General features: G+C 43.6%; 1 protein-coding gene and 1 pseudogene across 4 annotated transcripts; one reads left to right on the top strand and one right to left on the bottom strand.

Moving 5' to 3' along the window:
* LOC120969198 (disease resistance protein RGA5-like) overlaps positions 1-26330 on the top strand; it is a 136571-nt pseudogene that overhangs the window by 79351 nt on the left and 30890 nt on the right.
* On the bottom strand, positions 150-21910 carry LOC109782475 (cysteine-rich receptor-like protein kinase 44). Of its 4 annotated transcripts, none has more exons than XM_045231140.2 (11): positions 21691-21910; positions 12199-12346; positions 9478-9667; positions 8546-8807; positions 8120-8339; positions 7906-8032; positions 3967-4179; positions 3229-3651; positions 507-527; positions 354-412; positions 150-252 (listed from the first exon to the last, which is right to left on the bottom strand). In XM_045231140.2, the coding sequence occupies exons 3-11, from the start codon at positions 9616-9618 to the stop codon at positions 165-167; spliced, it is 1554 nt and encodes a 517-aa protein (XP_045087075.2). In that variant the 5' UTR covers positions 9619-9667; positions 12199-12346; positions 21691-21910; the 3' UTR covers positions 150-164. The 4 variants fall into 4 exon arrangements, with proteins under 4 accessions (XP_045087075.2, XP_073361645.1, XP_073361644.1 ...); XM_073505544.1 differs by having other exon boundaries at positions 9478-9658; XM_073505543.1 differs by having other exon boundaries at positions 9478-9629.

Here is a 26330-nt window from a genome sequence, read left to right as displayed (position 1 = left end):
TTAGCCAATATGGTGTGGCGTTTTCTTGGCTGTGGCTAAAAACTTCAACATTATAGTACGGCTCCCATCAACAGATTCTGTCTATGTACTTACAAACTGTAAATGCTTGGGCCACGAGAATCTTTCTGATGCAGAGGGCCATAATTTTATTTCTTTATCCAATACTAGCAAACGAAGCATATATAGAGGTAACTTGCCTGCGTGTCAGAGTTCCAAATCTGAACATCACCAAATCGGTGACCAGTTATAATCCTGTGTGATAATGAGTTATTAAGCAGGATAATCACATCCAATGTACTGACTTGAAAAGGAAGATTAAAGATTAAAATGCCCATATTATCCTACACTCTTACAATGGCTCTGTCTGATGTGCATCCATACACCAAATCGCACGGGCTACATCATCTGTAATCTGACCAAAGAACATTCCTGTCAACACTAGACAAACCACCACCAAGATAGAAGGTCCTGGGAAGAGAAGAAAATGAAAACCCATAAACTAATACCTGTGTTAAAGGTTGGACTGTCTGCTACGTCGTTAATGGAGCAAAGACAGACAAAAGGAAGCATCAGTACAATTCAATCGTCACTGAAGCAGCATTATTCCAATGCCACAGCGCAATTACACTCATAAATGAATTTAGTTGGGATCTCTTTCTACCTTGATCATCTCCAATCATCTATCTTACACAGTAGAGTAAGTTAGAAGGAACCCTCTTTTGTTCTTTGTGACACATAACCACCACTACAATGTCGTGACACATAACACTGATTTGCCGTAAATCATCGCGCGAAGGCAGCCACCCACAAGCCAGCTGACCCGCATGACCAACTAGCAGCACTAGGACCAGTAGGGCCGCCCATGCAAGCGCCTTCATGTCCGGCACCAGCAGCACCTCGACGGCCATGCTCGCCATCGCCGCTATGACCTGCACTAGCAGTGGGTAGCCGCAACAGACCAGGGCATCAACGTACCACCCGCCGGCGGTGGACCGCGAGGTGAGAGGCACGTCATTGGCGGGAGGAGTTGGCATGACCTCGGCGACCAAGGCGGCGTAAACATGTCTATCAAGTCGTCAGCAACCTTCACGGTGATGTAGCAGGACATGATGCGGCAGCTCTTCGTGGGTCGATGACATGTACTTCTACAAACGCCACTTCAAACCACACAGTGCTCGTGCTCCGGCGCCAAATGGCGACGCTCGAGGGCATCGAGGAGGCGAGGATGCCTATGGCACCATCTCCAGCTTGTCAACTTGGGCGTCCACCTTGACAACAAGGCCGCCCTAGTGCGGCCCGCTGGCCAGGGAGACTAGGATGCTCTATATGGAGTCGTGGAGACCATGGCCAACATCCGCATGCTCGCGCGTGTCCAGTGGGAGTACCCTCGACGCCCACAGTCATGTTGCCCGCCCGGCTCGACGCCATCAACGTCATGGTCCCCAGTCCGCAACATCTTCAAAATTATTAGAGGATGGGCGGATGGTGAGTGTCGACCAGAGTGCACGAAGCGCGGATGGAGCTGGCTGATGAACCCAACTCTGGCTTGCCGTGCGCTAGACTTGGTGCGAATGGAGCTGGTGGGCTCATGCACATTGCCCGGCTAAATGGCTGAGGCCACCTACAGAACTTGGGGATCAAGCTCCATGCGGTAGGTGCCCGAATTAGCGGCAAAGGGCTCTAGGAGGAAGACATCATGCTCGTGGAAGAGAAGATAATTAGGTTGTTGGACTGATGGTCGTATGGGGGAAAAAGCAAAAGAAAAGGAAACTAGTTTGTCAGATAACAAACGAAGGTTTCTCAAGAACTCGATCGATTGGCGTGGCCAGGACGCAGCGGTAGCGGGAAACACTGACCTCTCCACGCATGCTGAGTAGCAGCAAGCTGGAGACCGAGCAGTGGTACGGATGCCAAGATCGACTGTGCCAAGGGCTCCCACACCGCGGAGCTTCATCCCGGCCGCACCCTGTCGTCGCTGGACGAGCTCCAAGTCTCTGGCCTCAACCCCACCCAATTCGGGGAAGGAGACGATGGAGGAAGGGGGCAGAGAGGAGGGATGAAGATAACAGGTAGGTCCTATGTCCACATCAGCTTAAAATCCTCGTATGTTGCAAACTCAGCTTGACAACCAATGCCCACCGGTTAATTTTGCAGTTAATCAATGAATCAGTGTTATGTGTCACGACACTACCGTGGCAGGAGTGGTTAATGACTATCGATTTTCGTCATTTTGTATAGGAAAATTTGAAATAGTACCTAGAAGTTTTTGGAATGATTGGTACAACAAGCTACAGCTATGTTCTTTATTTTTCCGTAATTAACCAGGACTATTGATTATATTGTGGCATTAAAATCAGTTGGAGAAAATGTCTTGATGCGGGATGCTTATATTAATTATCCAGGAATCAACTGTGCAACAAACAATTATTTGTGCTGAACACAAATCAAATAGACATAGCTTTGTAAGTCATATACAGGGACGACAGACAATTGAACGCTTTCTTTCTGGTGCATTATATGCTATGTACGGTTTTGATCAAACAAGGATGAAACACCCCTCGTAACCAATAGTAATTCACTTATACCGGCTGAGCGACACATTGGTTACTCGAATTATTAGACCTATTATGCTGTTGTTGCCCTTTCTGACGTTTGTATTAACTAAATTTTTGCCATGATGTTACTCTTACTTGCACCATTATTCATTACGCACAAGTTTCATTTGTACTAGCCAATAATTAACTATACATAGCTTTTGCAAATAAGTTTTCTTTCTTAGTTTAGCGATCTCACCTGTGTCTCGGTGGCTATATCACGTGCTGATGCACACACACGCACACAACTGGTGAGACTTGTCAAGAAACAAAATTCTGACTTCTCAATAACAGTTATTTGTTTTATTGTTTATTTAACACTACATGAAAATAAAAAAGGAAAATGTTTGCAGCCCAACCTAATCTACTGATTATATTGCGGTACTCCGTATTAAAATAATTTTAAAATATATTTCATCTGGACGTCTTTTATTTGTTGAAGAAAGCAATCTCACCCCAATTTCATTCACAAAACCTCAAACTTCAGTTCTACAACAAAGCGTAAGTAAATATATTTTGATTTGGACGTCTATCAATTTGGCACTCTAAGTCTCTAACTACAATAAAAGATCATTTGCATTGGACACTAATTAATAGAGTATGTATTGCAAGTTAGTATTCCTAGACAACTCACCACACTTGTTTTCTCACTTGCTTCTTGTGGCTCACTGATGTCAAAAGCCACATCCAAATTCACGTCATCGACCACATTGATTGCCTCTTTAATGAACTTGATTGTAGCCATATCCTCAATGGCAAGGCCATCATTCACTTTGGTGCTCCAAACAGTGAATTCGCTGGTATGATCTCTCGGTGCCTTGGCCTGCGGTTGCATTGTTATTTCTACATTACACTTGGATCGTGGTGGTATAATGTCTTTCTGCGGCTGTGCACAGTATGACAGTGGGTTCATATGTTCGACGTTGAAGGCAATGTAAGAGCCTGTCTCATTGGTTAGCTGAATGGTGCATGACATCTGTTTGTTAAGCTGGAAAGGAAAATGTAGTTCGAGTGGCTCAATTCCAAGCATATCATCGTCCTCCAAGTAAGGGCTTATCTGCAAGAAAAGAGCAGACCAAATATGTTACATTGTTTCGGGACAAATGATATACGTATTGCATAACTAGTGATGGAGTCCACTCGGTGAGAGAGCCTTGACTAACACAAAGGCTTTTGGCCAATTTTCCCATTTAAAATATTCATTAGTTCTTCATTTAATGCAGTGGGTTGAATTGAGGATCCACGCCAGAGCCCAGGCAGCTGCCCAGGCTGGCTAGACTGTAGCTCCACCACTGTGTATATAACATGAGAAGACAACTAGGGAGAGTAGTCCATAGCTAACTAGCACGTCTAAGGGAGCATACGAGCTTACCTGTCCAAACTTATATTGAGAGTCATTTTTGATTGACCCATTAACACCTTCCGCTTGTCTGATATCATCTATGATATCCCATATAAAAGGCCGTTCGGACGGGTCAATTTCCTGGCATAGTAACCCTATTCTGATGCATTTTGCTACTTGCTGGTAAACCAACTGTGTTTCCTTCCCTGTTTTCCTCCATCTATGCCTCCATCTCCTAAGTATCTGTTGTTCCACAAAAGATGACATATATAGAATAAGGCAAAATGTTTAACCAATAATCTCAAGTAATGGAATTATGACACGTACAAAGTTAGATGAGCTGCTCGCACGTTAGCACGTAGTGAAAGTGTGAGTATTGTTCCAGCTTCTGCATATTGTTGGTTTATATAAAAACTATGGAAGTTCTTAAAGTGGTAGTTGAAGCATGGGGAACCATGTTTTTAAATTTATTATGCAAACTACTCTCTTGACATATATAGGCTGGTGTAAATATGGTTGTTTATACTCTTTCAATGCAGGGCTGGAAAGTTTTCTTTTATTTTAAAGAATGATTCAACTGCAAAAATTGTAGCATCTCCATTCTCAAAAGAGCATTTCGGTTTGCAAAAGCTCTCTCATAAATAGCGGTCAGAGCAGACTAGACGCCAGACATGCATGGTGGCTTTTGAAACCATGATGGCTGACGCAAAACAAAGACACCAACTATGCATGGCACACGTCAGAAGCTTGCCACAGATTCATCATGTCCTGATTGCTTGCTCTGAATCACCATTTTGTGCTTTTGCAGCACCTATCTCCTACTTGCGACCTGTCTATCTCACTTCTATACAGGGACGCTGCAGAATGTTAATGATCATAACTTCCGCTGGAGGCTAAGGCCATAGTTGTTGCGGTGGGCGTGGTGGTGCCGGCTATCAACAAAGGTTGAACCTCATGGTGGAGCGGTGGTAGTTGCTGGTTTTCCTCAAATCTGGTTGGTTCATCTCACCATTAGTGCTGCACACGGTATTATGATGGTTCGACTCAAAATTGAACTCCTACACCAAATTTGAGTACTAGACTCAATCGGCACTACAAACGGACACTATGAAGACACATCGGCATGGATTGACTTTGTCCAAACCGTAAACGGCGAATTGACTCTAGTACAACCTTGCTTAGTTAGCATCTGCGCCTCCCAGGAATACTTGTCGTACTAGTATTGGAGATAAGATTAGCATCTGCGCCTCCCAAGAATACTTGTCGTATTAGCATCTGCGCTTGAACTCAAACACGAACTTAACACTTACCAGACTGTATTGGAGATAAGATTATGTTATACTCACAGCTATAGATTCATACTTGCTGATGGGCACCTAAACGCCACCACTGGCGGTTTTTGCACCCACCAGTGTGATTAAACATTAGCTTGGGAGTATATTACATAGTTGAGAGCATGAGAGTATGGTATAATACATAAAAAACTAGATATATGTTGGCAATTCCTATTTAATCTACTGATTAATGGTCGACCGATTAATAGGCCGATTCACCGATTATTCACTACTCCCAAGCCGACCGAGCAGCTACCAGTTACCGATTTCCTAAACAATCTGTTTAGGACTCAACCCTAATAGCTGTTTTTACTCACGTGGCCGGTTTCCCGGTGTTGACTACCCAGTCCGGCCTGGCATGTCAGCCCCCACTAGTAGAAAAAGAGGCTTCCATACGCCCCCATTAGTCCCCAAAATAATAGAACCGGGACTAAAGGGCTCTTTAGTCGCGGTTCGGGAGGAGACCCGCGACCAACTATCTGGGCCCAGCGCGCTCGGTCGACAGCTGGCGGACGGGAGGGGCTTTAGTCCCGGTTGGCCTGGCCAACCGGGACTAAAGGTCCTCACGCTGGCCCGAAGGCCTTTAGTCGCGGTTGGCCAGACCAACCGGGATTAAAGGTTAGACCTTTAGTCCCGGTTGGTCTGGCCAACCGCGACTAATGGCCCGAACCTTTAGTCGCGGTTGGCTAGACCAACCGGGACTAAAGGTAGACCTTTAGTCCCGGTTGATCTGGCCAACCGCGACTAAAGGGATTTGAGGCCTCATTTTCAAACTCTACCCCCCCCCCCCCCCCCCCCCCGGATCGCCTTTTCAGTTTTAGAAAAAATAAAAGAAAATGATGGAAATGTCAAAAAAATAAAATAAAATAAGTTTTCCATGTGATATGTGGTCTAGTTGTTGGGAAAATTAACAAATATGAATTTCGACTTTATTTGCAAAATCTCTCTGGAAATTCTTAAAATGGGCATAACTTTTGCATACGAACTCGGATGAAAAAGTTTTTTATATGAAAAATCATGTACTCGAAAAGTTACATCTGGAGAGGCAAAAAAATTCAAAAAATTTCAAATTGTGGTCAAACTGTGGTCAAACAATGGTCAAACTAATTATTCTAGAATATTAGTGTTACTAAATAATTGTTTCAGTTTTTTTAAATTTTGGTCAAATCTGGTCAAACTGTGGTCAAACAATGGTCAAACTAATTATTCCAAAAATATTAGTGTTACTAAATAATTATTATTTTTTAAAACAATAGTTTCAAACTCAAACAGTGAAATGTGTCACTTCATGCTCAAGCTAAATACCTGAGGGTTAATAGAATTGACATCCTACTATTGTCAGGAAAACAACAAGTGCAGACTTGGAAACGAGGGAGAATAGAACCCGGAAGTTAAGCGTGCTCAGGCTGGGGGAGTGGGAGGATGGGTGATCGTTCGGGAAGTTAGATGATTTGGAATGATGAGGGGTGATTAGAGATTAGAGGATAAATTGAGCAGTGATGAGGGGTGGTGATTAGAGATTAGAGGTTAAAATAATTCAGAAATTTGAAAATAAAAGAAATTGAAAAAATTCGCAAAAAATATTCGCAAAAAAATTTAAACCTGTGGAGAACCGGGACTAAAGCCTTTAGTCGCGGTTCGTAAGAGGCGCGACTAAAGGGGGGGTCTTTAGTCGCGCATATTTAGTCCCGGTTGCACAGCCGGGACTAAAGGCCTTTGCGAACCGGGACTAAAGGCCTTTTTTCTACCCGTGCCCGTCCCTCGCTCTCCTCTTTTCCAGGAGCTCCGTCTTCTGTTTCTCAGCTACCGTGACGACGCAGCTGCCAGTCGCCACAGTGCATGCTGGTGGGTGGACAGGAGAAGCTCCCGTGCTTGCTCCACTGGCGCGCGTGTGTGTGCGTGCTCCCGTGCTTGCTCTGCTAGTGTGCGTGCGTGCGTGCTACCCATGCATGCTACCCTGCGTGCTCGTGCTTCCTTTCTCCCCAACAGAAAGCAGCGGCGTACGAGAGAGCAGCACACAGCTACGAGCAGCAGCCGAACGCATCAAACAGCGGGCAGCAGCACTGAAACCAGGTCAAAGAAACGGCCAATGGCAGTGAAACGGAGAGAGGGTTATGTGTTGTGAACGGTATTGAGAGTTGGGGTGTGCAGGAACCGGGTTTTTTAGTCCAGGGTTGAAACTTAAACAATGTGGTTAGTTGAGTGTTGAAAAGTGGACTTCTCTCACTAAACATAAATGTCTCAGGCCATCACAGTACCATCCACCTTGATCGATTCTGAAATGGTCGTACGAGGTAAAGTGTAACCTAATATCACCATTTCCTAAAGAGTTAACTTTCCTGTGCTGTATATGTTTTTGAGGAAGCTCAGCACATAGCTTATATTCTCTCTTCAAATATGTAATCCGTTCGTCTCAAAATAAGTGTCTTAAATTTAATACAACTATATACTGAAGCTAGAACAAAGTTAAGACACTTATTTTGGGACGGAGAGAGTGTTATTTAACTAGAAAGGCATGCCATCAAATATCATCCAATGCCAGTAGTATTAGTAAAACTGGTAACAAAATGCACTTTGGGAAGTTAGGGTATTTCTTAAAATAGATTGCCCACATGGCGAGATAAGACCCTCTTACCTTGTTATTGTTAATGGGGAGCGCCTTTTGTCCAGTCACTAGTTCAATAATTATAACGCCTAAACTGTACATGTCTGATTTGAAAGACATCTTTCCCTGGCTCCAGTATTCAGGAGCACAATATCCTCTACATTAATGGCCAATACTTCAATAAATTATAGCTAACAAAATGTTAGTTGACATGACAATAAAGTCAGTTATTTGATGCACTTACAGTGATCCAAGACGGTCTTTACTCATGGTTTGCGTCATTTCATCAAGTCTCGATAAACCGAAATCGGTGATTTTCGGCACCATATCATTGTCAAGTAGTATATTGTCAGGTTTCATATCCATATGATATATTTGCTTTTCCTTGTGCAGATGATACAAACCTTCACAAATGCCTCTAATAATTTCATAACGTGTCTTCCATTCAAGTCCCCGTAATTCATCTGCATAATGGAAAAGTAGCATTGAGCCATGAAAGTTTCAAAACATTTAATTGATGCATGCTAGATTGCACAATCAACGGCCCTTAACATTGTTTTTCAGTCTATTTCACTTCTTGACTGTGGGTAAAACGTGTCAAATATAAGTTAAAAAGGAAAAGGACAAATAAGTAAAGACAAGAGTTGTGTCACATGCACGAAGGTCGTACCAGTAATATATTTTGTCAGGCTTCCGTTGCTGATATACTCAAAACAGAGTAGTCTTTCTCGTACCTCAGCATAAATACGCTCTTTCAATCCTTCAATTTGTATTGCTATCTGATCTGTGCTAGCACAGAAGCCAAGAAACCGTACAACATTTTCGTGTTCAATGTTCAACAGGCTGTTAACTTCACGATAAAACAACGTCTCCTTGATTGAATGACAGCTCTTTATCCTCTTTACCGCAACGTTACCATTTGGGAGCACTCCCTGTTTAACCTCTCTTGTGAGTCTTTAAAATGTTTTAGCTGAATTTGGAAATGTTGTGCGTGAAAGATAGTACAGAAAGTTTGGTATACAACACGTAATGGACACAGCTGTTTTTTTTTCGACAGAGCAGAAAGTACATGAACTCGGTGGAAATACACTACACTCAGCTCGACCATACACACATGCTAAGAAAAATATGAGACTCCCTAGTCAACTTAAGGAGGCACATATTTTCTCAATTAATGGATTTGTGCATCCGTTTAATCTTGTACTCTCATTGCAACACACTGTCTCTATCCTAGAAATCAAATTTCGCAATATACCACCCAAAGTATCTGCCTGATTGACTGAATACAATATATAGGAGTATATACCATAAAAATTTAGTTCTATCTTTTAATTTGCAGAAAGGTAAAGGTTGTCTAGATATTCCCTTTCCCATACCCTACCTTGTGTGGCAGCTTTCAGCTGTGGGTACGCCTTTAAAAAAAATTAAGTGGCATTGTGAAGAGTTTTGTAACATCTGTATATACAGTGCTATTTTTACTAGGTTGTAACACCGAGTACTAACATAGTTCGGTACCTCAAATACTGCTCAAGTCACCTATAATAATTCCAAGAGCGATCTCTAGATGACCTATGCCTAATTGATGGCAAAAAATAATTTTACCTTATAAACAGTTGCAAATCCACCATGGCCGATTTCTCGATCCTCCGAGAAATTTTCTGTGATATCCTTCAAAAGTGGGAGCGATAGATTTGTCGGATTCTCTCTTCCATCAAGTATACGCTCCAGGACCTCATGATTCATGGATGATTTATCTGATGTGCAACCAATTTCACAGTATCCACTATCAACACTAACCAAAAGATGTTTGCTCAAGATCAGCGTGATTTAAGGCAGGATATGGTCATTTAACAAAAAGAATATCTATAGTAAATAGTTTGTGCGCCAACCAATATTTATGACAACAATATTATAACTTCTAATGATGATTCTGTGATCTTCTTTCAATGTAATAAGCAAACGCAAATGTGCAGTGCAATGGTGGGCGCCTGAGTTTATGCTTTATATACTTATGCATTTTAAGAAATCCTAGAAGATTACTTTATGTGCATCATCTTAAAGCACATACACCTGCAAACAAGAGCCAAGGCAGGTCATGTACAAAGCCAAGGCCCAAAATCATGTAGAAAGCTATTCTCGGGAATACAAAAGAACATGAAGTTAGCTATACGGTCGGCGCTAAGCTTGTTGCGGGTATAACCATCTCTGGTCAGACCTAGGCTTTCACTCCGAAGCTCATGATGCTCTAGTAGCACCACCATCGAAGTCACTCAAGCGTTGTCGCCACCACTTTTCCATGATTCCAAAAGTTACATGCGATGCGACCACCGCCATTGCACAACCTTCCCTCTACGTCAAGTCAGCATCCATAATTTGCATCTCACCGCCGAACTCGACCACTGAATCTTGAGAGATGAACACTCCTGAAGATCTTTCGGTGACCACAGCCATTGTGAAGCCATAGGAGATCGCTGCAACATAGTCTGCAGTTACCCCACTCAGCCGATTATATCTAAATCACGACCATCAAGCCATGGACCATAGAGGCATCGATAGGACTCCAGAACCTCACCGCCACAGTTCATGTCCCACCATAGAGCCGCTGGTTTGTTTTTTCTGGACATGTCCTAACAACTAGCCACAGTCTGAACCTCCACCGGACCTTGGGTCGACAAAGGACTAGATCCTTTACAACGGGGAAGATTCTATCTACAATTGTCTGATGTAGCATGATATATACTCGCAGCATGACTAAGCTATTACCCATAATGGAAGCTTGAGCCTTGATAAATCCAACGTGTCATTACTGTCTTCATCGTCTCCAGCGTCTACGACGGGGTCCTTGCCCGATTTTATATTCATAGTATATGTGATTTATGATTTAATCCACAACCATGCAGCATTCCTCATTGACAACGAGGAGTAGGTTTGTTGATCGACACCTTCTATGTAGTCGGCCTTAGTTTACCCGGCTTTTCTGTCCCGGTATAGTTGCAAAAGTTCCAGTTATCACTCGATTCCAATAGGAAGCAACCGTCAAGGCCAAGAAAGGACCGAGCAATAGATGGGGACGCTACTCTGAATCAGGCTTTGCCCACTTTATAAATAAAGCAACCACCATGTCCATACAAGTAGAACATGAGTCTCGATGAAAATAAAAGCAGTCTGGCACATCAGCACAAACACTACCAAACACATAAAAGAAAATGAAAAAAGAACCACCAATTGGCCACCCGCTCAAGGGTGCAGCATCGAAGCAGCTGACATGCGCCAGTAGTCAGCTACTCCTAGGGAGGGTGTTGGTTGTGGAAGTGAGTCCAAGGGTTGTTCGTGCGGGTGCTAGTGCCGGTGTCGGGCGAGGGGGATTCACTCGTGCTAGAGAACAAGGGTTTAGAGGGATGACTGGGGCGGTGGCGGGTCGAGCAGGGCAAAGTGAGGCGGCGCAGCAACGACACTAGCTACGGTTCAATTGGTGGCAACAGGTGGGTCGACGGGTGCGCGAGGAAGAAGAAGATTACATCGATATGAGGGAGAGGGATTTAGCTTAAATTCAAAGAAAAATCCATATAACGGAAGAATAGATGGTCTAATCAGCCAAAATCTTGTTATGCACCGAATTAATTTTGGCGCTCCCATGTTTTTCTTTATTTTGTTGGCGGAGCAGGGAACTGTTTGACGAAGAGATGGAAGAGCTAGCACGAGCAGTGCGGGGTAGATGGCGTGCCACGCCTGCTGAGTCTCCGACGGAACGAGGAGCACGAGCTGCGCTAGGCCACCCCGGGGCCTGGAAATATTTCTTAGGAACACATGCATAAACATTAGCTAGCGTAGTAGTAGCCCAACCTTCCAATTAATCCCTCTCTACCGTTTCTTCTAAGAATATCATACTCCCTTTGTCCCAAATTTCTTGTCTTAGAATTGTCTAGATACGGATGTATCTAATACTAAAATGTGACTCGATACATCCGTATCTAGACAAATCTAAGACAAGAATTTTGGGACGGAGGGAGTACTTTCTAAATAGCCTTGGTGTAGTAGAAATTCATGCACATGTTAGTATACAACATAACAATTACATATCCTGCTATTAATTAACAAGCTACTTAATAGCAGGATATGTAATTACTTTTCTAGAAAAGAGGATAACTTTTCATCTGTTCTTTAGATCTGAAACATGTCATTACTTTTTTTAGAAAAGGAGATTACCCGGCCTCTGCATCACAAGGATGTACACAGCCATAAAATGTCATGATATAATCCAAAAGGAAATATACAAACTGTAAATTTGAAGGCTATTTGAGTACAAAAGACTGGATCACTGACCTGGAAGATCTGTTTGGAGATCCAGCTAGCTACTCGAGGAACATCCAAGTAGACGAGAGGCGCAGGAAGATAAGATTGGATCAGGTTGGGGTTGCATACGTCGAAAGGAGGAGAGGTCTTGGGATTGCATACATAGAAATGAAGAGAGCTGCAAGACGAGACGGTAAGTAATGGTAAGATCTATAGACATTTATTAATTAACTTTGTCAGATTAGGGTAATGCGCACGTGATGGCTGACAGATCCAGCCTAGGTAAGCACGCTTGTCTCGGTGTAGCTGAAAGTTTCAAGCGCATCTCGAGAAGGAAAAGGGAAAAGGACGACATGAACAGAACATTTAACAACTTCATATGAGGACAATGCATTTGGTGGCTCAAAGGTCCAGCGGTAGGTGAGCACTAAAATATGGGAAATCTGAGAGCATCTTATTTGGTCGCGTGTTAACAAACCTTCCTTTCAAGAGCGTTCAACTAATCGGTAAAATCGTGAAATGGGCATCATTATATGCACAAATCTAAAATATGTAGAGGCAGGGGAGGAGAATACATTGCATGAGGACAACAACAGCACTACACTGCAAGAGGAGACGATCAGCTTAACACGCAAGAATGCAAGATATGAATGACCAGAAACATGTTTATAACCAATGAAACATAACCCATGTACAAAAGAAATGGACAAATACACGCCAGGTTGCAAACAGTGGATCGAGCCAATGGTAGGTGAAAAGAAAAGGAAGTTAAAAAAGAATATATGCCACTTCCTCCGTCACATAATATAAGATCTTATTTGGACGTAATAAGATACCTTATATTATGGGACCGAGGGAGTACATTTTAGGAGGAACATGGTAGTGCTTCCACCTTCATAGTAGGTGTCTTTGGATGGTTCACAAGCTTGCACTCAAGGTGTGCCTCGAGTCCTTGACTGCTTTGAGATTCGTACCCTTCAGCATGACTTATTTCAGTTTTGATATCTTAGAATCTCTAGATCTAGAACCGTTTCACTTTTTTGGATTTTTTTAGTTCTTTTGCAGCCTAAAACTAGTTAATCGTGTGCTGCCACGTGCTATTTGTTTGGGATATGGTGGGGTATGAGATCTGGGGGTGCATGGCGATTTCAGTTGCTATCTGCGACATAGTTTTTGTAGCCTGTTTGACATACGGCGTGCATAATTTGACTACGTACAGGGAGTTGCATGTGGTGGGCCTGGAGCTAACCGCCCCCGTATTGTGGACGTGGCCATCCATGGTACGTTTTATCTCTTTTTTAAAGCTCTGATCTCTTGAACGTTTTCTGATATGGCCCTGCATGGATGCATATCATTTGCTTTTCTGTGTGCTGGCTTGCGATGGCAGCGGCACGTCGCCAATTTTTTTTACAGAGGTTGCCACGTGCGCGGGTGTAAAATTTTCTGGCGGTGCCGCTGTGTTCGCGTTTTCTGGACGCCGCTCTTATAGCTGGTTCTGGTCGTTTCCCGCTGTTTCCCTCCACGTTTCTGATCCTTATAAATACGTAATTCTCCCAGTGGTTTTCCTTCGTGCTTCAGGTTCTGGACTTCACCCACTACTGGTTCTTGGATTAATGGCTCGCAGGAGTTCTGGCCGAAGCGGCCTTCGCCGTCCGGGCCGTCCACCTGGAATCCGTGGGGCTGTTATTAGTCGTAGACGAGGTCGTGGTGCACCCACCCATGGCGGAGGGTGCTATTGGTGGCCGCCTACCCGATGATCAGTTATTGCATGGTGGTCGTCTGGATGGTTTTCATCCCGCTGGCTGCTGGTGTGTTTGGTTTAACCGCTGGCGCCGAGAGATTCGTTTAGGAAAGCGTCCTGTTGATTTTGTTGCCGGTGAGTTGACGCGACAACATTTGTTTAGAAAAATGCTACCGTGATCTGTGAGTGCATGCATGCAGCTGCGTAGGTTGATGTGACTGCGTGCATGTGTATGGCCGGACACTCTTCCAGTGGATTGCATTATACTATTTCTTGTGACAAAAATATGTTTGGTGGGTGCTTTGCGAAGGATTAGCAGTTCCTTCAAGCTGGCCTTCCAGTGATTAGACAGTACATGCATGCAGTTGTGTAGGCTGATGTAAACGTGCATGTGTCTGCTTTCTTTATAATTCAATATTTCGTGCGACCTATCTGCTTGTAAGTAAGTTATTGGTCGACTGTTTTAAACTACGCTTTCATATATTTATAATATTTTCCTTGCGCACAGGTAATTCTTCGTCTGGATCTGATAGTCGGGCCGCCACGGAATTTGTTGTTGATCCTATTGTTGGTTGTCCGACTGTGTTTCCTGGTATTAGTTTATCTATAAGTCGTACTGTTTTCCCACGCCGTAGGTTATGTTTTGCATGGTTCATGTTGTGCGTGCTATAATTTTTAGGAGGTTCTTCGTATGTGTCTGGTGGTCCGACCACTCAGCGGCTAGCTGTACCTTACGTTGATGTTTCAGCTTTGTTTGTTTGACTTTTTCAATTTCTTCTGTGTTTCTTCTCATTGTAGGAGCGGCCGCTGGTGATACAGGAGAGGGTCTCTTTCAAGGTTTTGGCCAATTTGGTGTTCCATCCATAGTTAATCGACCACGCGTGGTTCCACTATGTAATATGGGTTCTTCCTATCGGCCTACTCCACTGGGTAAAGTTGTGATGTGTGTTGATGATATTTTTTGTGTTTCATAGTTCAAATTTTGTTTCATTCTCTTGTTTTGGTTTCGAGTATTGGCTACTCCCATTATGGAACGTGCTGATATATTGCATAATTGACGGAAGCGGAGGTTGATACGGAGTTACCGGTCAGGAAATAAGAAAGATTTATTATGTATTTTTTTCATGTTGTTTTATTATGTGTTTAATGCCTTTCTTATTAATTGGTTACATGTTGATGATATCATGTAGTACGGGGGATGGAACCTCCTTTACCAAAGGAGTATATTCTTTTGCTTAAAGGTATATTTGCTTAGTATCCATGCTTCGTTGATTTCTTGTATTTAGTTTTCATTTATAATTTGTATTCACTAATTCTCATAGTAAAAATTTTAAAATTGTTGCAGCTATATCTAGATGCCGTTCTTAATATGGTGGGCCGGAATTTAGTTGCCAAAGGTGTGGGGCTTTCTATTGGTTTTGTGAAGGATCCAGGTACCATGCAGACGCAAATGCTCGCCAGCCTGTTTATACGGGTCGTTGCCGCGGTGGCAAAGTTTAATTGCCTAAGTTTGCTGATTGGCTATCTCCATTGGATACCTTAATGCGATTTGATGGCGATGCAATTTCCAGTCGGTTTATGCGGTTGATTAGACAATACAATTCTATGTTTTGTTTCACATCATTGGGTGCTCAGATTGATCACAATATCAATATTGGCGGTGCTCCTTATGTATTCAAAATGAATGGACTGGTATACCATCGTATCAGTTCACTTCTACTTGTTGGAGGCTCCTCTCCCAAATTTGCACAGTTATATATGGCGGACTCTGCTGATGAGGTCAGGAGCAGAATTAATGTGTTTGATAGCGAAGGGAATGGTTCTCTTGAGCCTGATCCTCAGATTGTGTCAGCGCTTATTCGAATGTTGAATATGCGTCACGGTTTGGTCCATAAATTTAGAATTGCTCAGGAAAGTTTGTGCAGTCCTGACGTGTCCAAGCTGTCTATACAGTTTTTGAGTGATGATGGTGGTCCTCATGGTACACGTTTCTCTGGACCTACTACTTCAGAGGTTGCTGCACTTATAGTGGGTGATTTCACTCCTGGGTGTAGGAGGTTTGATGTTGTTGCCGAAACAATTCTGGTCGTTCGAAGCATATATCTACTCTCAATTGTAATCTCATCGCCTTGCAATATCCTATCCTCTTTCATATGGGGATAAGAGTTATCATCTGGGGATCAAATATGTTGATACTAATGTTCATCGTACCACAGTTGATGCAAGTGTGCCAGTCATTGATCAATTGGACGATGATGATGATGATGATTATGATGATGGTAATACTATTGTTCCCGAGGATGTTAGAGCTTCCCGTGGAGAAGTTACTATGTTGGAGTACTACAATTATTATTTTCATTATCGTGAGGGTGAGGTGAACCCATATACAAGTTGTGGTCGTCTAAGCCAACAAGTGGATGTTAATGCATACTCGTGTGTTGAATCTGATCGTTTGGAGTATCATTTTTGGAAGCAAGATAAACTCCGTTCAGAGACTTATCAGGGTGTATCTCATGCAATTGGTGAAGGTAATTCTACACAAAAGTATATTGGTGTTCAGTTTATATTGCATGGCAGTTTCACTGGTGGACAATGTTACGTGTTGCTAAATTATCATGATGGAATGGCCATATGTCGTGAGTATGGTCCTCCTGATCTATTTGTTACGTTTACATGCAATCCTAAGTGGCAGGAGATTGCCGATGCTCTTGCTGCTGAGCCTGGACAGAGTGCTGCTGTTCGACCAGACATTACTACTCGATATTTAATACTCCCTTCATTTACTTATACAAGGCCACGATGGAATATACATTTTGCATCTATACAAGGCCACCAACAGAGACAAAAATTAATGATGTTTTCTCTTACTAGTAACTTGTTAAATACTTGCATGCATGCAGTCATAATAACACTCAGCTACTTCCTCCATCTAGTTTTCTTGCATTCATGCAGTGTATTAATGATCCCAGTAAACGAGAAAAAAAGTTAGATTAGAAAACATGTATTAAATTTTATCTTGGTACCTGTAATTTGAGTTTGTGGCCTTAAATATAAAAACGGAGGGAGTATGAAGTTTGATGAATTTTTGGATGGTGTGAAAGATGGTTCTTCTTTTGGTCCCGTTCAAGCCTGTACGTCTTGGTCGAATGTTGAATATGCATCACCGTTTGGTCCATAAATTTAGAATTGCTCGGGAAAGTTTGTACAGTCTGGATGTAGGGCAGGAGGAGGCGCAGACGATGGAGGAGGACGTGGGCGTGTGGCCGGAGCACCACGCCATCCTGAACTCCATCCGCTCGGAGTTGGCTGCGGAGGCCAGACGTCGCTGTCGGCAACAGATGGAGGCGGCCCAGGCTCCGGCGCTGGTGGCTCCGGCCATCACCGACAACGACGAAATTTGAGTAGTATAGAACGTAGTACGTAGCTATATATTCTGTATGCTTTTGTATGAATTTAGGCGATTAATATGAAAAACTTGTATGTGGAGAAGGAAATATGAGGCGTGCCCAGTCAGTTTTCGCGGGCGTTTGAGGGGTCGGATTTGCCAAGTCCGACTATAGATGGTCTAAGCAAGATATACATAGGTATATGTCTACCCTCCGAAAGAAAATTAGCATCTTTAGCAAGAGCGAGAGCATCTCTAATAAGTTCTCTCCGTCCAACGCCAAAGATAGCTAAGTCACCGATCTCTTTCATCAGAGAGCCGTACGCTGCGATGGTGATTCCATCGTGAACACAATTGACCACCTCAGAGCAATGTGAACTGATTTTCACCCGTCGCACGTTCAGATCTGAGGCTAAAGATAATGCCTCATTGGTCGTCCTTGCCTCCGAAATAGCAGGTGATGTTAGCCCATCATAGCAGGTCACCGAGGCGCCCAGGAAGACACCATGTTCATCTTTGCACATGATGCAGATGCTCCCCTGTTCTGTTAGAGTTGTGTTGAATATTATATACAAGGTAGGTTACAGTTGGACTCTGAGTACTATTGTGTTTAGATAGGATATGGAGTCGTGTCCTAGTAGGACACTTGTATCATAGCCCTCTCATATATAGCGGGGTTGATACACGATGTAACATATGTCAACATAATAGCACCGGAACGCAGGGGAAGCCGGCGGCATGTGCCGGTGTCCAGGGCGACCGGGTGCGGTATTGTAGCGGTGTCATGGGGAGGAGCGCCTATAGTCAGGCCCCGGGGATGTAGTCATATCGGTGAACCTCGTTAACAAATTTCGGTGTCGTGCTCGTGTGGTTGCTTGGTCCTCGGATGATCGACGGTATGCCTCGGATTTGTTCTAAGAAGTGGTATCAGAGCTAGGTTCGAAGAGGCCGCGGATTTGTTGATTTAGAGGATGGATCGTCGTCGAGTTCGGCACAAATACGATGTGCCGAAGATTATTCCTTAGAGATAGTTGGATGCACTATTGACGAGATCAGGTAGAAGCAATGGGGAATCGAGCGGTTTGCGGGAGCGTAAAAGAAGCAGTTCGGATCTAGGGAAGGAGCTCACGCCGAGATGGAAATATTGTCAGCGAGTCGCGTCGGCGGATCGTGGCGAGCAGCTCTCGTTCGCGTGCCAGTAGCGGACGTAGCCGAGTCCAGTCCAGGCAAGAGCCCTTAATGCACAGGTCCAGGAAAGGCCCACTGGTGGCTGCGTGCGCTAACACCACGGAGAAGTGCTACTGGTCTGGATGTGTACCTGTGCGTGCTGTGCAAGGCTACGTGAGATTTGTTTTGGACAAAAGGAGACAGAGTCTTCAAATGACACTGAGATAGGCAGGCAAATCAACTCGCGAATAGAAAGAATCGCAAGAGATAATCCGTTGGAAAGCAGAAGGTCATGGCAAGGCAAAGCTAGCATTGGAAGTTTTGTGCAAAGGAGCCGATCCACCACGTGAAGGCCAAAGATTTTAATTCTCTTGGTTTTGCTATAGTAGCATGCAGAGGTTCGTCCGTGTGCTTGGGGCATCTCGTGGAAAGCTCCGATAATTTTTCGCGGGGTCAGCCGTACAAAGAACCATGATGCCAACGGGTACCAGCTTTGAGGTGGAGAAGTTCACTGAACTGAAAACCTTGGGTTATGGCAGACGAGGGTGAAACATTTGTTGGCACAATGGGGATGCTTGAAGGCGTTGCGGAAAGTCAGGTCAGCTAAGATGGAATTATCATGTGATGGATGAGAATTCGCGGAAGACGATTTGGGAGCGTTGAGCGTGTCGTTGCATTCGGACAAGTTCGGCTGGGTTGGACTAGATGGTCTGACGAATCGACGCAAGTCGGTTGGTACAGAAGACGGTGGTGGGATCGGCGACGACGACATAGGAGCGTGATGCTGATGGTGACCGACTTTTGGGGCGTGGAAACACGTGGCACTTGCCCGAGGGCTTGTGTGGCTTCGGCAAGACTATGGCGCGGGGTTGATTCAAGATGGTGCACACATGAGAGCTTGAAGTCGACGGGGCGTGAGGGTGGACAGATCATCTACCATGGAGTCATGTTGAAGGTGGAGCTGGATTGAGGGGCTACGGTGCAAGGATCCAGAGAATCGAAGCCTATTCAGCGGAGAAAAAGCGAGGGACACATAATTCGGACTGGAGCCCAGTGGTCCGATTGAAGCGTGAAACTCGTCATCGGTCGGTGATGATCGGTAGTACTCTGCAGTGGGGGTTGAGTGGTGTGGTTTCGCGACCCTTGAGACTCGACCAAGACAGCGGAGGCTCGACGCAGTAATAGCGGCGAGGCATGCGGTACGCACGGGGCATGGAGACGGTCCAGGGCTCTGGTGGTCATACATGTGGTGAGACAACTGCGAATTTGACTCGGGAGGACTATAAGCAATGGTGAAATTTCTTCAAGTTTCAGACAGGCGGTCAAGAAAGGAGCTGTGATGTTGAGTTCAGGTAACTCTTATGTGTGACACCCAATATATGAGTTGTTCACTTTCATGCATGTCAGTGATCAGTGTGTGATGGCGTTGGACTGATGCTCTGGAAGTTGGAGTGCAAACTAGAGTAATGTGGAATTTAATTTTGCTCGAGTGTTGACTGTGGTCAAAAAAAGAATGGACTACAAGTTGCAGGTGGAGTCATATGGAGTCTTTGGAGTAGCAGCGGTTTTCATGGGATAAGCTCAAGTCCAATGTACATAGAAGTTCGACGCATTGACGAATTCAAGGTGGTGGAGAATATTCGCCAAGGTGGAGTTTATTAGAGTTGTGTCGAATATTATGTACAAGGTAGGTTACAGTTGGACTCTGAGTAGTATTGTGTTTAGATAGGATATGGAGTCGTGTCCTAGTAGGACACTTGTATCTTAGGCCTCTCATATATAGCGGGAGTAGACACACGATGTAACCTATGCCAACATAATAGCACCGGAACACAGTGGAAGCCGGCGGCATGTGCCGGTGTCCAGGGCGACTAGGTGCGGTATTGTAGCGGTGTCATGGGGAGGAGCGCCCATAGTCAGGCCCCGGGATGTAGCCATATCGATGAACCTCGTTAACAAATTTCGGTGTCGTGCTCGTGTGGTTGTTTGGTTTTCGGATGATCGACGGTAATGCCTCGGATTTATTCTAACTTCAACCTCTTGACCACGCCCGTCGGTGGAGCTGACTAGCCGCCCCTGGCATGCACAGCTCCAGTACCCCTTCTATTTTCCTCGTTGCTGGTCAAGATCGTGGAATGCATCAGCATAGGGGCCCGGAACCATCTGCAACCAAGCTGCATGGAACAGTATTCAAGCTCCACCGCTTCGAAGTGTCTACGATTTCGATGGCAGGAGGATAGACACTGACGATTGTGCCGTTTACCTGATGCTCTGCTTCTGTTACGACCAGCGGTGGTGGAGGGGCGAACGAGCAGTAGTCTGGCGATACTGAAGATCTCATGGGATGCTTGGAAGACTAGTTATGGACACAATACCCCTCACTGTAAATTACTACAGGTCTAGTGTGAAGAGTTCTTCTCAACAGATTATTAATCCCCAAGCAGGCCTTATTGGTGCGCAGCTGGTAATGCTTGTGCAGAACAGCAAAGCCGACCAATTGATAATGTCGTCGTAGTCGTAGGGGACCGGTGTCTTGGTTTGTGCTGAAGCAGAGCACTTAGAGGCTGGTCAAGGCCTGGTGAATCACACGAGCACCTAACAGAATCGGATCCCAGGCTAGGAGATTTTATTTTTATTTTGTTTAGCCATCAGTTAGTTTGCACTTTGAGAATTTGCCACTTCTTACATTGTAATTGATCTGTTGGCAGTTTTTACCTTGTCGTCAGGGTCGTCCGGCACGAGTGGCGCGTCCGCGTACACGAAAAGTGAAACAGAGCCTTGATCATACAGTAGCACATGCGTTCCCTTATTATTGCGTCTTCATTTTATTATGTTGAACTTCTCAGTGCTAGTAACCCCCCGAGACATTCTAGCTTTCTATAACACTCGACTGAAAAACCTCCTCTCTACGTAAAATATGGAAATTTGATGTTTCATGGAATATCTGTCGCCTAAACACCTTTCGGAAATTTGTCATTGAAAAAAAACAAAGGTATTCCAGTGTTTCCTGGAAAGTATCTTGTCGTAACATGTCTTGTTCTAGCTTAAATTCATGTACATGCTAGTAAACAAATACATGTCCGGTTCATAATTACGAACTAGTACTTAACAAGTTGGGTTTCATCAGTTTTTCAGATCTGAAGTGTCAAGATAGAATTCAAAAGAACCCATACAAACTGTAATAATCGACACCAAAAATATTTGACAAGTAAATGGTTGGAGTACTAACCTGGAAGCTTACTCAGACGGGATGCAGCTGGCTACTCAAGAAACATTCAGGAAGAAGAGCGGCACAAGATGAGACTAGATCCACTACTAGCTGCTGGTTGGGATTGCATAGGAATGAAGATATAGGGGCAGAAGAGCCATTAAGTATGGGTGTGATATCAGGTGGGTGACTAAGTCCAAATCTGGATTTAATTAATAAAAGCACTAAAGAGACATGGCAAGGACACATACCGTGATAAAAAGCTGGAATGTCTAGCATATTTTAGCGCTCACCTACCGTGATTCTTTTAGTAGTGCGTGAGGCATCATGCTTATCACAATTGTTACTTTTTACAACACTGAACGTTCTAGTATATATTATTTAGTAGTGCATGATGCGTCATCCTTATCACAATCGTTACTTTTTATAACACTGGACATTCTAGTGTTATGTAGTAGTGCATGATGCATCATCCATATCATAATTGTTACTCCCTCTGTAAAGAATTTTAAGAGCGTTTGGATCGCTAAATGCTCTGAATAGTGATCCAAACGCTCTTATATTTCTTTACGGAGGGAGTACTTTTATATAACACTAGGCATTCTAGTTTTCTATAACACACTGGCAGGTGAAGGCTAAAATTTGCCAACATTCTAGTTTTCTACAACACTGGTAAAATTATTGATCTGTGTGAGCCTTTTAAACCAGAAAGAAGGAAGGACCTCCGATCAAGATCAAATCGATTTCGCGTCTTCTTGGATGCCTCTACTCCCTCCTTTGTCGTTGATTTTTAAGGGAAAATGTACTTCCTCTGTCAAGGTTTATTAATCTCGTTCGTATTTTGGGTCACATTTTGATCATAGATATAACTATATATCAAAAGAATTATAAAGGCGGTCCAGCAATAGGATGGTGTCTAGTCATCTTACCCTATTTTCGCGGGTTGTGGCAATTTTTTATGAGATTTGTCAGCTTGTTTGAGACTTTGTTCTTAAACTGAACCTTCGTTAATAATATGGCTGTGTGCATCAAGAGATGTAGAGGTCGGGGGTATTCCTCCTTTTCGAAAAAATGCCAAAAAATTATATTGTGTGGTGGTACATATTTGAAAGTAGTTTCTAAATATGTGTTTTTGTTACATATATATTACAGTTTTGTTTCGGTACAACTGCATCCCCCGCCCCCCTTAAAAGTTTACAGAAATCTTTAAATTACTTAAAAAGCCTATCGCCATATTAGCATGTAGATCAAACGTATTGTATAGATTGATTTGGATGCAAAAGACTATATTACTCTTTTTGATTGAAAGGAGTAACTACTAATCTCTATCTTTAGTCTGCATTGAAATCTGTAAACTTTTCTAGGGGGTGTACCGAAGAAAAGTTGTATAAACTTTTCTAGGTGGTGGTTGTGATCTATATTACCAAGTCATCATCTCTTTCCTCATTTAATACTATGCCATATCATTAATATGTTTAGTTTGCATGAGTATGCATGCTACTACCAATGTTACTTCCACTATGACTGGTCTCGGGGGAGTTTCAATGCAGATATAAAAAAAATTATGTTAAGGTGTCACCTCAGCTAGATACAATTTCAGATATCAACTCCATGACGCACTATCAGAGAGTCAGCAATTTGAAGTTCAAAGAATCATCTATGGCTCACGCCTGCCTTTTACAGTTGGCTAATAGGAAGAAGATGACAGCCGCACACGTGCTCTACGAGGCACAGAGGTCTGTTGGAGAAGTTGCAAATTGGCCTACTAGCCGCACTAGATTGGGGGAAGAAGAACATATAATCTCGACTCAAGAGGTGAGACAGCGGGGGAAGGATATTTTTAATGAAGGAAGCCCGATAAGGAAATAATACAGTTAGTAAGTTGGCCTGGCTGCTATCAGTACATGATTACTGGATGCAATTAGCTTAGTTAAATTTGTAGCAGTCTGTCTTTTTAAGGACTATAGCTGTCGAGAGGAGCGAAGAACATTCGGCCTATCAATAGTTTATGGTTTCTTTCGGGTTTTTTAGTGAAGAGAATAAAAAGTGATGTCCAATGGGATATTCTTAGTATTATCTTTATTAACTAGACATCCCTAAATATATTGTGAGGCAATAGTTGCTAAGAGATCGTCTATTAATTAAGAGAAGGCAAACCTTTTCTGATGATTTCACTCACCTTTACATCAACATTCATCCTATATGACACTCATAAGATAGCACCCTTATGCATGCCCTTAAACGCAGAAGGATGCATTCGAGGCATGACACGTGTGGGCACTATAACTACCTACACTGCTCTCTCACGCGCTTGAGTTGTGCTCTTTCTATTGTTGATGCCAGTGCCAACACTATGTCAGCATGATATTTTAAAGTACCACTAGATAGTTGATGGCGCGTGTTTCCACACCCATCTATTTGGAATGTTGTATGTCAGTTTACAGTTTTTTGTAAAAATATGAAGTTGCTTTTAGTTTGAAGAAATAAGATAGTGTGGAATAGAAGTTCCATCATTTCCATTGTGCTAGTTATGAACCTTATTGTTCCATCATTAGTGATCCGGGTTATTGCGTCCATCCAAATTGGCAATAGAAAGATAGAATTCGTAAATAGATCTTGCTTTCACCATAACTTTACTCATAAGCTCATAAATTGAACATCAATGTATTTTAGAACACGGTTTAGCCAATCTATATATCTAAACCAAGCTACAAGATAGACTAGCTAGGAGATTAAATTTACAATAAGTAAAGAACCATCGGCTACGCGGCAGGCCGTGGACAATGCTCCGCCTGCTGGGCCGCTTCTTTCGCAGTGTACGGCTGCGCCAGCTTACCAGGGGCTCATCGCCAGCGGCAGCTCTCTCGATTCAACAAGACGCAACAAGAAAGGGCAGAAGCCAGCAGCGTCACAACCGGCCGGTGGCAACGGTGCCAAGCCACTGTGGCCGCCGTCCATGCGGTCAAACTCCTTCACAACCGGCCGGTGGCAACTGCTGGAATTTAGTCTATTTGGCACAGCCCAATAACTATTTCAGAAATTTCTAAATAAATCCGAGAAGTCCACTTAGCCCATTCGTGCAAGGCAAGGGATATTACTAAAGTTTAGTTCCACATAGCTAGTTTAGTGGGAGTTAGACCTCCTTATAAGGGAGGTTTTTTCCCCACTTGTATGAGCATGAGAATAAGAGGGACATCCACGCGCGCTCCTCCTCCGCCACCCGCGATGTGGATATTGAATATGAACGCCCTTCAGCTCCCGACGCCTATAAAAGGGAGGTGGCTAGGTTCTACTTCATATATGAGACTAGTTTTATTCCTGTTATATTGGTCATGCTTTATCTAATATTTCTGTTAATAAAATCATTCGATAAATTGCTCATATTTCCAACAATCCAAAAACATTATTATAGCCAATTTACCCCAAGTGGTTTTGCTGCTTCCATGAGACCTCCTATATTTGAGGGTATCCACTATAAGAGGTGGCGCGTGAGAACAGTCTTATGGTTTCAAACCATGAGTTGCTATGACGCCATGCTTGGGAAACCTGAAGGGGAGTATGATGCCCAACAGGAACATGCTTTTCAGAAAATGGATACTCTGTTTAAGGCTGCTCTCTTGAGTGTTCTTGGTGAGAACATAGTTTATGCTTATGCGTCAATTGACAATGGAAAAGATATGTGGCACGCACTCGAGGCCAAGTTTGGGGTCTCGGATGCCGACACTGAGTTGTACATGATGGTGCAATTCTATGGTTACAGGATGACTGAAGAGCGCTCCGTGGTTGAGCAAGCTCATGAGATACAGTCATTTGCTAGAGAACTTGAGCACTTCAATTGTATGCTACCGGACAAGTTTGTTGCCGGAGGTATCATCACTAAGCTTTCTCCTTCGTGGAGGAACTTTGCCACCTGACTGAAGCATAAGAGACAGGAGTTTTCCGTTCCAGATCTCATTGGTACTCTTGATGTGGAAGAAAAGGCGAGAGCAAGGGACACACGTGCTCGAGGTATTGAGGGAGGATCTAGTGCCAATCTGGTACAGAAGAAGAACTTCTAGCCCCACAAGTTCAAGAGCAAGGGCAAGTTTGATGGTAAAGCAAAGTTTGATAGGAAGAACAAGGCTGTGCAGCACACGAACTTCAAGAATAAGAATGACAAGAAGAAAGGTGTTTGTCATGTGTGTGGGGATCCTGATCATTGGGCTCCTAGTTGCCGTAATCGCTATGACAAGCGTCATCCCGGGAAAGGCGGCAAGACCGCTAATGTTGTCATTGGAGACACTGACATGAAGGATGTTGGGTATGGTATATTTCCCACCATTCTTTCAGTATGTCATTCTCCTGATTGGTTGATTGACACAGATGCTAATGTGCATGTATGCGGTGATATTTCCATGTTTTCATATTATCAGACGGCAGGGACTTCAACCGTGCTGATGGGCAACGGTTCAAGTGCTTCTGTTCATGGTGTTGGCACGGTCGATATGAAGTTTACTTCGGGGAAGGTCGTGCGGCTGAAGAACGTGCATTATGTCCCCTCCGTCAATAAAAATCTTGTTAGCGGATCTCTTCTGTGTAGAGATGACTATAAGCTTGTCTTTGAGTCGAATAAATTTGTAATATCCAAGTATGGAACCTTTGTTGGTAAAGGCTATGAGTCA

The sequence above is a fragment of the Aegilops tauschii genome, chromosome 7 (assembly GCF_002575655.3).
Source record: "Aegilops tauschii subsp. strangulata cultivar AL8/78 chromosome 7, Aet v6.0, whole genome shotgun sequence".
Taxonomy (NCBI): Eukaryota; Viridiplantae; Streptophyta; class Magnoliopsida; order Poales; family Poaceae; genus Aegilops; species Aegilops tauschii.
Note: the sequence above shows the minus strand (reverse complement) of the source record. Positions and strands in the feature narration are given on the sequence as shown.